We start from the raw sequence: 16,472 nt of genomic DNA, 5'->3' as shown, positions 1-16,472 counted from the left end.
AGAAATGATTCAGAGAACGAAAAATAAACCTATAATTTCCAAAGCACATGCTTGTTTTTATTCGTTGTTGGCACCTGCAACTTGTCGAGTTATCAGTTTCTTTCAAGTCTACTTTTCTACGGCTTCCTTTGGCTACTTCTTAAATTAAAAACATGACATGAGAATTTATGAACATCGTATAAAATATGATAAATGTCTAGCTTCTAACACTTGACATTTTGCCTCTTTCTCATAGTCACTATACTAGTGGAATTCCATGTTACCAGTTTTATGTGAGGAATATATAGTGAAATTATCTGAAATACAAATCAGAGGTAAAAGTACTCTGGAGCAGCTAAAAAATTAATACTTTCTTAAACAATCACTAAAAAGGTAACCCAGAGGTTTTCAGAATTTTTCAGGTAAGTACTTTCTCCTGCTAATTACTGAGGCTTTCTCATATAATCCCTCAAAATGTTTCATTAATGATCTGTTAGTGCAGTTTCAACAAAAGTCATAATTTATTTGAGCAATTAAAGTTACCCTACAGATTCCTCTTTTGGAGTAGAGAAAAGTAAAGTGTGCTTGTTGCTTTTAATCCTTTGCTTAATAAATCTAGGAAATACAGATTTTATCCCTCAAAGACTTTTGAAATGGTAACTAATTAGTTGAAGCCACAAATAATATTTCATCTTGCCTAGAATATTTAATTTGAATGTAACCATGTGCATAGGCTCAGAAATGAAGGGTACAAACTTTTACTTAACTTTTTATGTTTGAGATACAAAATAATTACATTCATCTTGGGAAAATTATAGATATATCACTTATATATCATTTTATTTTCCTCCCCATAATTTTAATACATATATGAGAAGGTATGTTTATAAGAAATATTTTAAATTAAATAACCATTTGAGCAAAATTAATAATATGCTCTTCCTAATACACTTCAGAAAATTTAGAAAAAATACTTCAAGAGATTGTTTAGTATGTCAAAAGTCATGTCAGGCCATTGTGATATGAAAAACTCTAGCTTAATAAAATAGCTAGTGCTACTGACATAAAAATTAAAACCTGACTGATCTTAATGGTATACAAGTTACATGTAGGTTATGCTTCAAAACTATTTTCAGAAATGTAGGACCTACAGTAATGAAACTGCTCAATTTCATAAACTAAAGTCTTGTTTTTGCTTCTGTTGTCCAACCTAATTTATCACTACTGACACAGAAGACTGGATCTAAACTCTAACAGTGTTCCTATTTATGGATGTGCATGTATTCTCCCCCTTCAACAACAATGTCCTAATATTTTTGGAGAAGTAAAATCACTTGTTTTTGTAAATAGGATATAGAATATTAGGTCTGTAAAAGGAATAAGTAAATAAACTTCAGTTAAAATGCTCTAAAAATAAAAGGAAATAAAAGATCAAATTTATTTAGATGTTTTGTTTCATTTGATCTTTGTGTTCCTTCAGAATTAAATGATCTTTAGGCTACAGAGATTACTAAAACTAATACTTGAAAGTTTATGTCCTTAATAAAAGTTTATGTCCTTATTTGCACCTTAAAGTTGAATTTTATATTTCCCTCAACAGTGGAGTATAAAAGTGTAAAGTGCACAAATTACCAGATAGGTAATTATAATGAAGCCATTTTTCGTAGAGAAAACTGAAACTGTTTCACTGATTTCAAAGCAATTATATCCACCTTCTTTTGGACATTGTCAATATGTAAAAGACAGGTGGCATAGTAAACTGTCTATACTTAGAGATCTCATATTTTGGCAACAATTTTCACTGATGGGTTATTTTATCAAATAATATTTATTGCATATTTTATTTTGAAGCCCAAGGCCAGTGTAATCAGAGATTCTTATAGGTAACATTTGGCATTATAAACAATTTCATTGGGAACATTTGATAAGGCACTTTAAATGCATAAGACAGCAGTGATGTCTGGAAATGGAGTTTTTAAAGCCCAATAGCTGTTGATATGTCTTAGGCTACAAATAAAGAAAACAGATGCTTACATACAATTGTTTTAAAAATGAGATTATTCCATTAAAGGCAGTGGTTGACTGTTGGATACCAATGAGAATGGTTACATTTGCCTTCTGTAAAAGAAACTTGACTGTTGTCATTTCTTTTGAGATGGTTGGCAGCATTTCCCAGTCTAGATGGCATAGAGAAGTTGCACCTATAAAAGCCATAGGAAGGGTGAAATGAGCAACCAAGTGCTTCCCGGGTAATGGGATTTGGTAGAAAAATGTTATCGGGGGACTGTAATCCATATAACATTTGACTGGCAGAATGAGTTGTTTGAAGACACTGCCCATCGAAGTCCTCCGATGAACCAATTTTTGAATTGGTGACCCCCAGGGAAGATATCATAGGCAGTTCCATCATGAGTGGGGCTAAAGGTTGAGAACAGTTGCTACCTGATAGTTTTTCAGGAGCAGGTAGGACAAGAGGTTGCTGTCTCCAAAAGTTAGATGGGCAAATCTTGTAGCAAAAAGGCAAGTTAATATTGTGCAGGTGCGTCTCTGGACAGGTCATTCCGTGGGAGTTTGTCGGTAAGTGAAATGTGGGTGGAGAACACGGTGGAGAAAGTAGGGAGTTCAAAGGAGAGGGAGCCTTTTCGCTAGCGGTCACTGGAGATGAGTCACTGCTTCCACCTGTGAATGATAATTCAATTAATGAACCATGAACTTGATGTTCTTGCTGAATTAGTATTATATAAATCACCATCCCTGTTTCATGCTTAGATTAGCTTTCCTTGCAAATACACATTTCTTTCAGCTTCTGTGGGAAAAGATATATGTTCATTCCTCTGACTGAAGTTGAATAGTGTCTGTACTACTACTACCATTTTTACTTTCAGCACTACTACATACTGTGTGTTGTATAATGAATATTCACTAAGATCCAGGACTGCACTAGACAATTGAATCATATTTATTCAGTGAATTACTGCAAATGAATCTCAATTACCCTAAAATCATGCTCTGTTGCCTGTAATCCCAGCCACTTTGAATGCTGAGGTGGCAGGACTGCATGTGAATGCCAGCCTAGGCACTTTATTGGAACCTCTTCTTAAAAGGAAAAAAAAATCATCCTAATTATACGACTCAGTCAATAATACTTTATGAAAGGATAGATTTCTTTTGAGAGAGAGCTTTGGTATGTAATTCAGGCTGATCCGGAACTCACTATGTACCCCAGGCTGGCTACAATTTGTGGCAATTCTCCTGCTTCAGCCTTGCAAGTGCTGGGATTACAGACATGCACTACCATGCCCAGATAAACTAGCTTTTTGTGTTTAAACTTTTAAATATTAAATTTAAAATAGGAGTTAAAATAATTAAACAAATTGGTAGTGATTATATAAACAACTTCAACCTGATAAAATAACTATTCCTGAAAATATTGCATAAAAGAGAATAACACATTGAAAACCATTAGTTCTTTTACTTATATGAAAATCATGGATGGGGAGACTCCTGTGGCTCACTATATCAAGAAATGAAGACAAGTTTGCAAGGTAAGAAACATCAAGCTAAAAATGAAAGTACTGAGATATTGATATCTAATCATCTATGATAATTGCCCAGCACCTACTGAAATTAGGGATAATTATAAGGTCCAGGAAAATCTTGCTTCTAAATCTTATTTTTGTAAACATTTGAATTCAATGAAACAACTGGTTATTGACCCGATTGGATGAATATGTCGAGGGCTTTGATGTTACAATTCTTAAGTTATTTTCTGCATAAAGATACAGCTTAGTCTTTCATTAGCAGAGTAGCAAGTATATTGCTATTCCTCTTTTTACAAGTTCAGGACATTCTAGACATCTTAAATGATTAAGAAAATAGTGAATTTTAAATTATCAACTAATGATAATCCTTAAGTTTTAAACTGATGCACATTGTAAGGAGTTGTATATTTTAAAAGAGTGCTGCCTATATGCTATTAGTTAAGCTGATATTGTAAAATAAGTTTTCACATTTTTTATGCAACTCCCCAAACCATATCAATACAGTCAAGCCATTGAGATATTTCAACAAATGATTAGGCTTGCTCCCTTCATATTTAATTGGTTGGTATGACATCATACCATATTCAAACGAAGCATAATAAAAATGATCTGATCCATAGTTTGAAGTTTGGATTAGTGTTCAGATAAGCAACTTTAATGGAGTAAAGACAAAAGGGAAAAATTCATACTTCTTAGGAATAAAATTTTTCTATTTATTGTTAAATATCAGAGTAAATGAAGTTATACATGATTTTACCAGAAACAGTGCATTAGATTATTATTATTATTATTTAGCTACATAATATACTACTTGAGAACAAATACCTTGCAAATATTTAAAATTAGTGAAATTAATTGTGAGGCTGCGAGACAAGTCTGCATGATCTCATTCATATGTGCAATACAAAAAAGTTGGTGTCATAGAAGTTGAGAGTAAAATGGTGGTTTCAGAGGTTGGAGAGAGCAGAGGTGAGGGAGACACGGGGAAATGTTAGTCAATGGGTACTGGATTACAGTTAGATACGAGCAAGAAGCTCTGCAGTATATAGTAGGGTGACTATGAATAATAATATACTCTACATTTCAAAATCTGTAATAAGTGATTTTGAATCTTTTTGCCCTGCAAAAATAAATACTTGAGTAAGTAAATATGTTTAGACTGATGAAAACATTGCACAATCTATACATGCATCAAAACATCATAAGATACCTCATTAATATTTAAAATTTTATTTCTGTATGTAAGTTAAAAATTTAAGGGTTAAAAGATTAAAACTAACAATAGATTATAGCAAACATGCCAAATTTATCCCATATCTTATTTTTTGTATGGCCTGTGAGCTCCTTTGTTGGCTTTTTAATTTTAACATTTTTATGTTTGTTCCATGTTCATAGTATTTATCTTTGACTTATAGTTCATCTTCAAGTAGTAGTACACTACTTTGCATAAAATAACTTTCTAGTTTATACTTGCAGTGTTCTTCCTAATTTTTATATCTTGCCCATCATATATTTTATCCTACATGTTATGAACCTCAGAATACATTGATATTATCGTATATCAATTGTTCAATGATTTTGAGAGTTTGAAAATGAGATCTAAATATACATCTATTCACATAAATTAATTTAGTATTATTTTTGATATTTACTCACAGAAAAGGAAATTTAGAGGTAAGTGATGATGTAATTTAAGGGAAATCATTTTAACATGTGGTGAATATTTTTCATAAAACCTAAAATATCATTTCTATAGCTAATATATTTATAAATCAGACCACAGACGGACCACAGGTAGATCCTGAATATGAGACAGGGAGATACTGAAGAATCCAAGTGAGCTCTGGGAGTACATATCTCGCTGTTTCTGTTTCATTAATAGGTAAAAATAAAGCTGAATTTTATAAGTTTGCTTACTTTGTGAGTCTGCAGCAAAGGGTTTTAAATCCAGAGTGAGAGAAGGTCTCCATGGATAGGTCTCTAAATGTCCATCCAATACACCTCTAAAAAAAGACATTCAACTTTCAGCAATCCCAGAATACAGTTTTTAAAGATGATCATTTATAGCTATAAACTTTTTATACCTTTTAGGGGAGATTACCTGAAATATTTTTCTTTTATAGCTAGAGAAAAAATTGAAACCCAAGGTTTTAGAACAGTAATATCTTAAAATTAGTTAGGCAAGGGAAGGAAGAAGGCAAGAGTTTGGAAACAAACCTCTAGTCACGTTTCTTACTAACTCCTAGTCAAAACATTTAGAAATCTCCATCTTGGAGCCTCAATTTCCTTATCTTTAATACTTGTGAAAAGGGTTGTACAAGTACTCAGTCTGATTGTTATGCTACTTACTTGTTTCTTCCCGGATCTCTAAATCCTTTAGCAAAAGGATTCCTGTCTATTTTCAGTTTGGTAATCTATAAATTCAAAAGAAAGAGAAATAGAAATTCAGTGTTTCACTGAACACTGTGGCCATTGCTTATAATGGTTACAACCATGCAATACTGCAATTTGTAATGTGGTACTATAAATAAATATAAATATATACCAAAGTCAAATTTATGATTATTTCTTGGCCCCTTCATTTTGTTCGCCTTTCTAAAACAAGAATCACATAATTTATTATCAAATTTGACTTGATGATAATGAAATGAAGCCACGAATTTTTCCAGTTGTTAATAGGAAGTAAGGCGACAGATTTTGCTCAAATGGAAAGGGGATCAAGTGACAGAAGGAGAGGGGGGAAGGGAAGGGAGGGGTAAAGAATGGAAAAAGAATGAAACATGCTATATCCATGTAGCAACTCCCCACAAAGAATGCAAACATTATATGCTACTTACATGTACTGATAAAACATACAGAGATGGAGGGAGAAAAGGGGGAAGGGGATAATAAAAGCATTAAGATGTAGTATGTCCATATACCAACTCCCTACAAGGACTGTAAACATCATGTACTGCAAACCTGCACAATAAGATTAATTAATTAATTGATTAATTAACCCTACAGGGCAGCTTGCCTCTATCCCAAGTTCCTCTGGGGCCACTCCATCTTGTCTGGCACTTGGCCAGCTTACCTGCTGATTTTGGTAAGCTGTCACCGTGGTGAATTCAGTTTCTTTAAAGGAGAATGTTTTAACCCCTTCAGCAGGCAGGCACTGAATCTGGGACAAGTCAACCCTGCTATTTTCCTCCATCACATGTACACGAGGCTTGTACTTATGCATAGACTGCAGGATGATCTGGGGGAGAAATGGTCCAATGTTGCCAGAAAAACTGGCTTTGCCTTCCTACACTGCTCCTCTCTCACCCAACCCCCAGTTCTGCACATATAAAGAAAGAGGTTAGACTAAACCAGGGAAGATCAGGTAACTGCACATAAGGGATTCTTTTTTTTTGTTTGTTTGTTTTTTTCGGGTACTGGGAATCGAACTCACGACCTTGCACTTGCCAGGCAGGTGCTGTGCCACTGAGCTAAATCCCCAGCCCCCCATAAGGGATTCTTTTTGTGTCACTTGTCCTTCCACAGAGTCCCTCGTGGCTAAAGGGTTTCCAGAGAAAAGCACCTCAGAAAAAAATAGGCAACAACGATTCAAATTTCAGATTGGGGCCTTTTCCTGCCTCCAAATGTGCATAGTCATGTAGTACAGAAGACTCCTTGAACAACCTTCTAACATCTCTCATCTCCAGATCCTGGTAGCTTCCCTCTCTCCTTTTGTGGCTGTCATAGGACCAGACTGGGCAGGGCAGAGGCAGGAATGCATGTAAGGCACAAGCTCAAGATCCATGTGCTCTAAGAACAGGCAGGAACTGACTTCCATGGGAGTAGATTGTGGGGGAATTTCCTGTCAGTATTCTGGTTCTTCACTTGCATCCTCCTAGTACACTGTATCAAAGGTGCTCACTTAACAACGGCATTAAGTCCAGGGAAGGCAAGAGCCCACAGTAATTACCCTGGAGGCCAAAGTGCCTGACAGCCCCAAGAAGTTTTCTCTTCCACTCTATTAGACCAGCAATTCTGCCTAAAGGAGATGTCTTTCAGGCTTCAAACTCCTTACTCTTACTATTTTAAATGCCAGCACTCTCAGGAGCCACAGGTTTCAGAGACTTTCATTGCCTCTTTTATTCATAGGCACAGAGCTTATAAAGTTCCCAAAGGCCACATGTGCAACTGAGACAAGCCTCCTTGACCAGTCCAGAATAACCTGTGAGGAGGAGTCTTGGAACCCCTCTTTTCAGAGGGGAAGATTTTGTTCACTTACATGACCTTTGTCATCCATCTCATTATTAGTGAGTTTCACCCGATCAAAGCTGATGATCTGCTGCATCCAGGTCTCTCCTGAGCAGGGAGAGTCTGGATGCATGTAGAATCTAGGAGTGATGCACGAATGGTCAGTATTTCCAGCTACCATCCACTGTGAACTGTGATACACATATCTGAAAAGGCATGGAGTGTGGCATTAGGCTCAGTCAAACAAATTCAGGAGGATGGGAGGCCAGCTGCCTATTTCTGCTAATAAGCGCCTTGCCAAAGGGCAGCCCTCTGATCCCAAAGGCATGTAGAAGACTCATCTTGATTTCTAAAGAGCATTCAGGAGCAAAACACAAACAGTAAGTAAGTATGTCATGAAAATGTGACAAAGTGCCAGGACAAATAAAATACCATGAGATTTTCAAGTTTGGTTTGCATTTCCTCATGGAAATAGCAACAGAAGTTTATCTAAGCCATATTAATGTGCAGAAATGCCAGAAAAAAGTACCAGCATTGGCAAAAAGCATCAGAGAAGTGAAGGGTTGAGCAGGATATGTGTCTAGCCTACTGACACCGGCCACAATCTATGCCATTAAATCAGTAAGGCTTTTCACACCAAAACATCCCCAGGAGCTACACCACATGCAGCCTTGGGCTTTTGGCTATCATTTCCAAACTCAAACTCTCAGTTACTCTTTTCTTAGATTTTTTTTTCCTTAGTGTATGTTTGTAATACATACTAATTGCATTTATCTTGGGGAATATATATATATATAATCTCTAAACATCTCTAAAATGTAGAGATGTTCTATCTTGGGGAATATATGTATATATTTATATTTAATCAGATTTCTCATTTGTGCTCTGCGCTTTCAAACCAACTACAATGTATAAAATCAAACAACTTATTTTGCTGTTTCCAGGCCATAGTTCCAGCAGTCTGGTGAGCCATAATTTTTTCTAGCCTTAAAAACCAGCATTGGTCTCTGGGCAGGCTCTCTCTGGAGAATCAGGTACTGGTCCATGTAGGCTCACTCCCTGGGGTATCAGGCATCACATCTGCCTCTAGATCAAACCCTCAAGATTGCCATGCAGGCTGCTCTTACACTGCTTTACCCTCTGGCTCTCTGAGTCAAAACATCAGCAGGACACTGCTTCTGTGCTGCTAGCTCAGAAGATACAATTATATTTAAACAATTCAGCCACTTTCAGCCTGTTGTAAGTAGAGGGCTTAAAGAGAAAGGGTAAATAGGTTCTCCTACCCTCTGAGACCTAGCCACCACTTCAGGTAAATGACTGAAGAAAGCATGAAAGATGAACATAGGCACAATAACCTCTTAGTAGCCTTGGGCAACTAGGTTATCACTGTGGATAGTGGTTACAAAAGAAGAACACCCTATGTTATAGTTAATTCTCAGACTCACATAAAGCCTAGGGCATTTCTCCCCAAATTCCTTCACACTTCTCTCCTCCTGGTCACCAGAACTTATACCTTCCACAGTTTACATAGCTGATGGCAGAGCAGTGTTTAGGCTAGAGGTCTAGGTGTACACTAAATTATTATTTGGCACACATATTCCAGGAGGAAGAAGAACAAACCTACTACAAATTCAACTCGCAAGCCCAAGGAAGGACAACCTTCCTCTCCATGTGCTACAGTTTTAAAAATAACATTGTGAAGCTATAAATCTGAAGGTAACAATGCTGAGTGTGGTGTAGTCTCATATGGGCCGAGTTACCTGTAACGTTTGGAATCCACTGGCACCACATCAATAGCCACGTAGTACTGCTTTCCTGGGTCCAGCCCTTTCACCTTCACCCGAACAGAGGGGAACATGCGCCTGAGGGAAAGAAAATAAGGACCAATCTGGGAAATTTTAGAGATGTTTGGAAGGGGGTTATGGACAAATGCTTATGCCAGTAAAAGGTAAAAGGACTCACAAAACCCTTCCCACTTCATAACAGGTTTAGGGAATGATATTTGCTACACGAGGAAGTACTGTTGATCGTATGCCCAATTGAAAATTCCTGGATTTCTGAATGAAGCAGAATATCTTTACCACAGAGCTTTTTCCTAACTCCTCTTCATGCACCCCATAATAAAAAGCACTAAAAGAGTAAGAAAGAAAAGGTTCTGTGCCTTTCCCTGAATTTCAGCAGTAAAGTCTATGCACAGATTTGGGAAAGGGTAAAAATAGGAAGACTGATGAAAAATAACTCAGCTTTCATAAAGAGGCTGCCCCATACCAGATGGTAGCCTGGAAAGTTTCACCTCACAGTGACCTTGGCCAGGGATGGCGGGCTGAAGGCTGGTGGAATGGAATATTATCCTATGATATCTGTGAGGCTTAAGCTGAGAATTCTGGCCTTAGCCTACAACATAGAGATGACATATGGTGCCTGCCTCAGCAGGACTGATTTTCATCATATATGACATACAGGAGCTGGACAGTGCATTCTTGGAGTCAGGATGTATAGAAAAGGAATAATTCACATAGGGCTAGGTATGTTCTAGCCCAATAAACTGAAGATCTTGTGGCTTTCTTTCTAGTGTGTATCAAGTAGTACTGAGAGGGAGTAACAGAGCACAAAACTGGAGTGTGCACGTATAAGAAAAATGATACTCTGAGTGCCTACTGTGTCATAAGTGAGTCAAGAAAAGCATGAGCAGGGCCAAACCTGCCGGCCTTGGTAATGATCATCTCAGTCCCGATGTCATAGAATCTCTTCCACAGCTCAGATCCCTGAAGCTCCACTTGGATAACATCTTCCTCTTCCAATTTTTTCTGGCTGTTACCATTGCTGCAGCTACTGCTGTCGCCATCACAGCCTGAAAAAGCAGTCGTTGAAGACTCTGTCTTGAGTTGCTTTTCTGCTGGCCACAGAGATGCCCAGCGTTTGAGAGAGCTTCTCAGGTTGTGCATGCCCTTCTGGCAGGCGCCTAAATTGGAGCAGGCAGGTCTTGGCCCTTCCCTTTCCCTGATGGTGGATCCACAAACTCCCCACAACACTCTCTGCAATTCTTTAATGAAGAGAGCGGAGTTCATTTCCCCATAGATATGCCTATCCACACACTCCAAGAGACAGTCCTGACTGAGGCTGTATCCCCTTGAAATTTGGGAGAACATCCTGCTTGCTCCCTTGAAGAACAGCTATCCTCTGGCTCACTGTACTGTTTAGGGGTTCTGTGAGCCTCACTCCTTCACAAGTATGAGAGGCCCTCCAATTCACTGCAAAGGAACCACACAGTACTCCCAGCGGGATTCAGATGCTCTGAAACTCTCCTTACAGTTTGGTGGTAGGGGTGTCCTGCAGTTAGCAGCTTGGCTGTAATGGGCCAGGACCTCCTTGGGTAAGGCTTGCCACTGTCTCACCGCGAGGTGAGCCTGCCGGAGGGATGTGGATCGATCTAACAAGCATGAAAGCCTGAAAGGAGGGCTAAGAGCAAAGGGGTTGCCTGGGGATACTCACCGGGCTGCTGTCTCTTGCCTACAGCGCTGTTTCTTCTCTCCTCCTTTTGCTCCCTGCTATCTTTCTCCTGCGGCTCAATCTGCACCTCCTCCCTCCGGTCTTGTGATTTTCTTTTGCTGGGTTTCCCCACCAAGGCTTCCACCGAGAAAGCGTGCGCTCGAGCGCTCAGAGCCATCCCTGGAGGAGGCGAAGTGAATGAGCTCAGCAAAGTTTCAACCTGATCTTACTTGGGAGGGGAGGCAGAAAGAGGGAGGGCACAGATGATAGGAGAGGGAAGGAAAATAGAAAAATCCCCAAATCTAAAATAACAAGTTTTGGATCTGTACTCAAACGAGGAAAAAAACAAAAACAAAACCTGTGTGTGAAAAAATATATGTATATTTACCTTTAAATAGACAAAATAAGAGGGAAAAAAGATTAAACTGGCATCTAAATCCTCCAATCTAGTACTCTTTCCTTTGGCAGTCTCCACTCTCACAATGGACATGCGCTGACCATCAGTCCCCAAATCCCTATTTCCAGGACCTGGCCACATGCAGATTGGCAAATGCTGGCCTTTTAGGGAGCAGACCTGCTGCCAGTGGAGGCTCAGGCAGATCCGATAGGGAGATACTGTTGCATCCCACCGAGTGAATACCAGGCCTATCGCAGTCCTCCACTGTTTGTTTTGGAAACTGTTGAAAGCATAAGAAAGCACTGTGAGTGACACTTCAGAGTCTGACAGGGAGGAGCCACTGGGGGTTGGTTGGAAAGGGGATCCAAATAGGCTGGGGGAGAGAGCAGCAAAGGTTACTATTTCACATTAAATTATAAAACTCAAAGACATATGAAATAATTGCCCATGCGGGGCCACTTTTCCAACAAAAGTGTAAATATTATTTAATCAGATCCAGATAAATGTATACAGATCTTTTCTCCAGTGAGGGTACTGGGGAAGTTGAAAGGAGTTCATGCTTTCTGGGCTGGTTTTCTCTGCGGTTCAGGGTCTCAAACTGGGTGGGTGGTTGTGCCAATCTGTAGTATTTTACTTTGTAGGGAGGTCAGGAAAACCTAGTCAGGAGGATCTCAGATACTGCTATCAAAAGTCAGAACAAACCTGAGCCTTTAACCTATAGTTCTGCGGGAGCTGAATGCTCCCATACATAGCCTCCTCTTAGTCACAGAACTTAATTAACACAGCCTAAGGACCCAGGGCCACCAGCAGTGCAACAACAGGGGCTTTTCTCCCAAGAATGTGCACAACTCACAATGTTGGGATTAAATAATTGATTCCAGTTTCCTCTGGAGTATCTTCCTGGGTTCAGTTTCACTTTTCCTTAAAATGGGTAAAGGTGTTCTTTGTGTCAGAAAGAGACATTGTCATTTCCAAGAAACATGTTTAAATGGTGATGTGAAAAGTTTGCTTGTATGCATGAGACTTGATCACTCACTTTTCATCAGAAATAAGAAATCAAGTGTTCTTAACTCTTGCAGGCTGCATTTAATTAATGATATTTTCACATTTCCAGAAAGATTTTCCTGTTCTCTTCTGACACATTTGCTCAAAGGGCATTCAGAGACAATCTAATTCCACTGAAAATCAGAAGAGTCTTGAATTTATAAAATCTTAACACTGAAGTTTAATAGTAAAAGACTTGTGTAAAATATTTAATTTTAGTTACTTAACTACAAGTATTCCCTGGCATGATTTCCATGTGATGCTGACAGTTATGGTGTTGGTGAAATATTTGGCCATAGTGAGGACATCTTCAGGCAACTGGGCATAACTTTAAGTCCTCTGATCATCTTGCATATCAGGTCAAAGGATTATTTACAGCTTGCATGCTGTTGATGGGTGCAGTTCAATAATTAATTATGCACTGCTCACTATCTAGAGTTGGGAAAGGTACTGTCCTTATTCTAGAAAGCCAGAGTAAAACTCATAGGGAAACACTAATGCCTGTGTACAAGGTACTGGAGCTGGGAAACAGCCAGACCTGGAAGTGATCTTTGTCACATTTCCATGAATATTTATTTCTTTACCATTAAGGGAAGGAGAATGATATTTGTCCATTCTCTCTTAATCAGAAGTTACACTTTTTATCTACTGGATGATCTGAGATAAAAGACACAGTTCAGAAAGAGAAAAGCCAAGAATTTGTTAATTTTGGGGTGTTGACAATCATGTAGCATTTACAATAGTGAATCCCAGTATACACATTTTCTTGCTTTTGAATTTTGGCTGATTTAATTTCTCAAAGACAGAATATTACCTTGTATAGCAAGAGAAACCTTTACTTTGCAGGTTTTTTTTTTTTTCAAAAAAGATATTTCTTTAAAAATGAGGTAAAATAGCTTTACTACAAAGTCTATTCTGTTTTTTCGGACTACCACATGGTATGACTTTCCTAAATCAAGAAAATAATATATCTTGGGATATAGGTTTCTCTCTTAGAAGAAACATCTCTTCTTTAATATTTATTACACAAGTATAATTTAGTCCTTCAGATCTTATATATTCGTGTAATGCAAGCTTTTCCAATTCCCTATTAAATAACTATCAGATTACGTCATACTGGGAGAAATGTTCTTTCTCAAGTGGGCTGGAGTAAGGTGCAATTAATTCCTTATTAACTTGTATCGGAAAGAAGAATATCATGTGTCTCAGAATCATCATTCCAAATCTTTTCACTTGCAGAATTACTGGGCTGTGAGGTACTGGGAATCTTAAAAACTTATACTGAAAGCCATCAATTCATTCTCTACTACTGAAACTATTTTTTGGGAAATATCCATATTTCATCCCAAAATACCCATACACATTTTTTTGTTTTGTTTTGTTTTTCTTCTGGTACCCGGAATCAAACTCTCGACCTTGCACTTGCCAGGCAGGCTCTGTGCCGCTGAGCTAAATCCCCAGCCCTCACACGTTTATAATATACTCTTCATCCTAAGGGGTGGCTGTGGAACATGTGTAACATGTGTAACATGTTTCAGGATCTGATACTGAAAGATGCCCACCTAAGGAAAAAGGACACTGTTTAAAAAAGTTTGCCATGATAAGGCAAAGATTCATAACCTCTCTAGATTTCTATACATGCAGTATAGGTTAATTGAAGAAAAGTATGCTTGAAAGAAAATTTGCTAGAGGAAAAATTATCATCTGTGTTCTGCAATTCTTCATAAGTAGTTTATTTGAAACTTACATGGAGACATTCCAACTTCTACATGTAATCTATAGAAGAAGAAATAAAAGAAATTAAATAAATCATTCAATTATATGTAGGAATATATATATTCCCCCATTTAGTAAGCACAAGGGACTTTATGATGGAGAGTATTCCCTTCAACTGGTAGTCTTCCTCTCCTTTGATCCTCACTCCCCATGATTATGATACTTTGGTTCAATTCCAATTATGGAATGTGAGCCTGAAATAAGTTACTCATGACAATTTTTTTTGCCATTGCTTGAGAAAGTCCTTCCGAGAATGAACCCCAATGAAAGCAGAATCAAGATACACAAAGTCAGCTTTGTCTCAACATAGTTTGAGTACCTAAATTCAATATTGCCTGAACTACTAAATTACATGAAAAAATGAATCATCTTTGTTTGCTTAAGTGAGTTTCAGCTGGATTTTATCACTTGCAAGCAAAAGAATTCTGATGAATACACTTATGTAGGCAAAAATTTGAAAAATCACCCTTTCTTGTTCATCCCTTCTTTCTTCTCTTTTCCCAATACAACTGGCTCTCTAAATAGAGAAAATTAAAGCTATAATTTCTTTCAGAATTGTAAGCCCTGAATAACAAATTGTCTTTCTACATAAAGAATTCAAATTTCTACATGGACTCTTATGACTATGACAATAGTGATAAAGCTCAAATCGTAGGAAGACAAAATTTGAATTCAGACAGATGGGAATCAAATTCTGACACTGCTGCTTTCTGAGTAAACTTATACCAGTATTATTTTTGTTACTTATTTGCAATTTCATTTTCTTCTAAGCTTTTACTTCTAATATCTTTTCGATAGAGCATGTTTCTGTAACTATGTATATATATCTGAGGGTTTAGTTAAATAATTTATGCAAATCACTTAGCACAATGTCTGAAATGTACTAAATATTCCTATGTCTTTTCAATATTAAACAGATGGATAATGTAAGTTAATTTCAGGAACGTGTTAATCTTTGTATAAACTTGGCAACTGTATAATTTTAAGTACTGAGGTCAGATATTGTACTGGAAGAACAGATTTGCTACCCCAAACTTTTGATTAACTCCTAAAACAAATTCAAAAGGTCAGATTATATTTTTTATTCCCATCGAAGTATAGTAAAGACATGCAACTGTATTTCCCAATCTTCTTTTTAAAAATTAAGTTTATTGGTAAAATTTAGATATACATAATGATGACATTCACCATAGTGAAACTCATACCTGTACATGGTATGTCTTACTTCCTTTTTTCCCTCCCATTCCCCTCCCCTCCTTTCAACTGCTCTTCCCCTCCTTATTTGCAAAGCTTTGTTTCCATTTTATCCTTTTTTCTCATTTTTTCTTTTCTCTTCCTCCCTCCCCTCCCCATTCCCCTTTCTGTTTGAGTAATTTCTTCCCCTTTCACAGTATCTATTATATATTTTAGTTCTTATTTGCACTTTCAACTTCTCACACCAGAGAAACAATGTAATATTTACACATGTGTGAGTGATTTATTTCCTTTAAGAGTATTGTCTCAAGGTCCATCCATTTAGCAATAAATGTCTCGTTTATCCTTCTTTATGGCTGAGTAGTACTCCACTGTAATAAAAGCCACATTTTTTTATCCATTAATTGGTTGATGGACATTTGGGTTTTTCCAAGATTTAGCTATTACAAAATGTGCTGTTCTAAACATAAGTGTGGCCACTCATTTCATAACTTAAATTTAGTAGATGTTCTAAGATTCAGTTACACATGTTCCTCATTTAATGACCTATCTGTCTAAGGACTGTTCAGATTTGGGACCCACACACACTGTTTTGACTTACTACCCACTGCTGTAACTTACACCTCACTTTTTATTCTTTTTTGTACAGTTCAACACATCGTGTTTAGAGAGCCTCACTGTCTCTTTTGTGCAGTACACCTTGTTTATACAGTACTATAATGTTTAGTGAGTGTAGTGTATAGTACTATAGTTTTATGTTCTGTTATTTATTACAATACTTCATTAAGAGTTATGCACATAGTTTTCTTTGACCATTGCTTCAT

At 37.4% G+C, this 16,472-nt stretch overlaps 1 protein-coding gene across 1 annotated transcript in view; it reads right to left on the bottom strand.

Moving 5' to 3' along the window:
• Positions 1-1,946: 1,946 nt before the first annotated feature.
• The window catches only part of Tbx22 (T-box 22), a 32,430-nt gene continuing 17,904 nt past the window's right edge, over positions 1,947-16,472 (bottom strand). Inside the window, exons 2-9 of the mRNA XM_005410093.2 lie at positions 11,241-11,417; positions 10,449-10,644; positions 9,509-9,610; positions 7,780-7,954; positions 6,595-6,759; positions 5,871-5,935; positions 5,439-5,524; positions 1,947-2,658 (exon numbers count right to left, since the gene is read on the bottom strand). Coding sequence (XP_005410150.1) covers positions 2,045-2,658; positions 5,439-5,524; positions 5,871-5,935; positions 6,595-6,759; positions 7,780-7,954; positions 9,509-9,610; positions 10,449-10,644; positions 11,241-11,415 — 1,578 coding nt within the window. The 5' untranslated portion in view covers positions 11,416-11,417 and the 3' untranslated portion in view covers positions 1,947-2,044. The remainder of the gene's footprint in view (positions 2,659-5,438; positions 5,525-5,870; positions 5,936-6,594; positions 6,760-7,779; positions 7,955-9,508; positions 9,611-10,448; positions 10,645-11,240; positions 11,418-16,472) is intronic.

The sequence above is a fragment of the Chinchilla lanigera genome, unplaced genomic scaffold, assembly GCF_000276665.1.
Source record: "Chinchilla lanigera isolate Chin_1 unplaced genomic scaffold, ChiLan1.0 scaffold00128, whole genome shotgun sequence".
NCBI classification, from domain to species: domain Eukaryota; kingdom Metazoa; phylum Chordata; class Mammalia; order Rodentia; family Chinchillidae; genus Chinchilla; species Chinchilla lanigera.
Note: the sequence above shows the minus strand (reverse complement) of the source record. Positions and strands in the feature narration are given on the sequence as shown.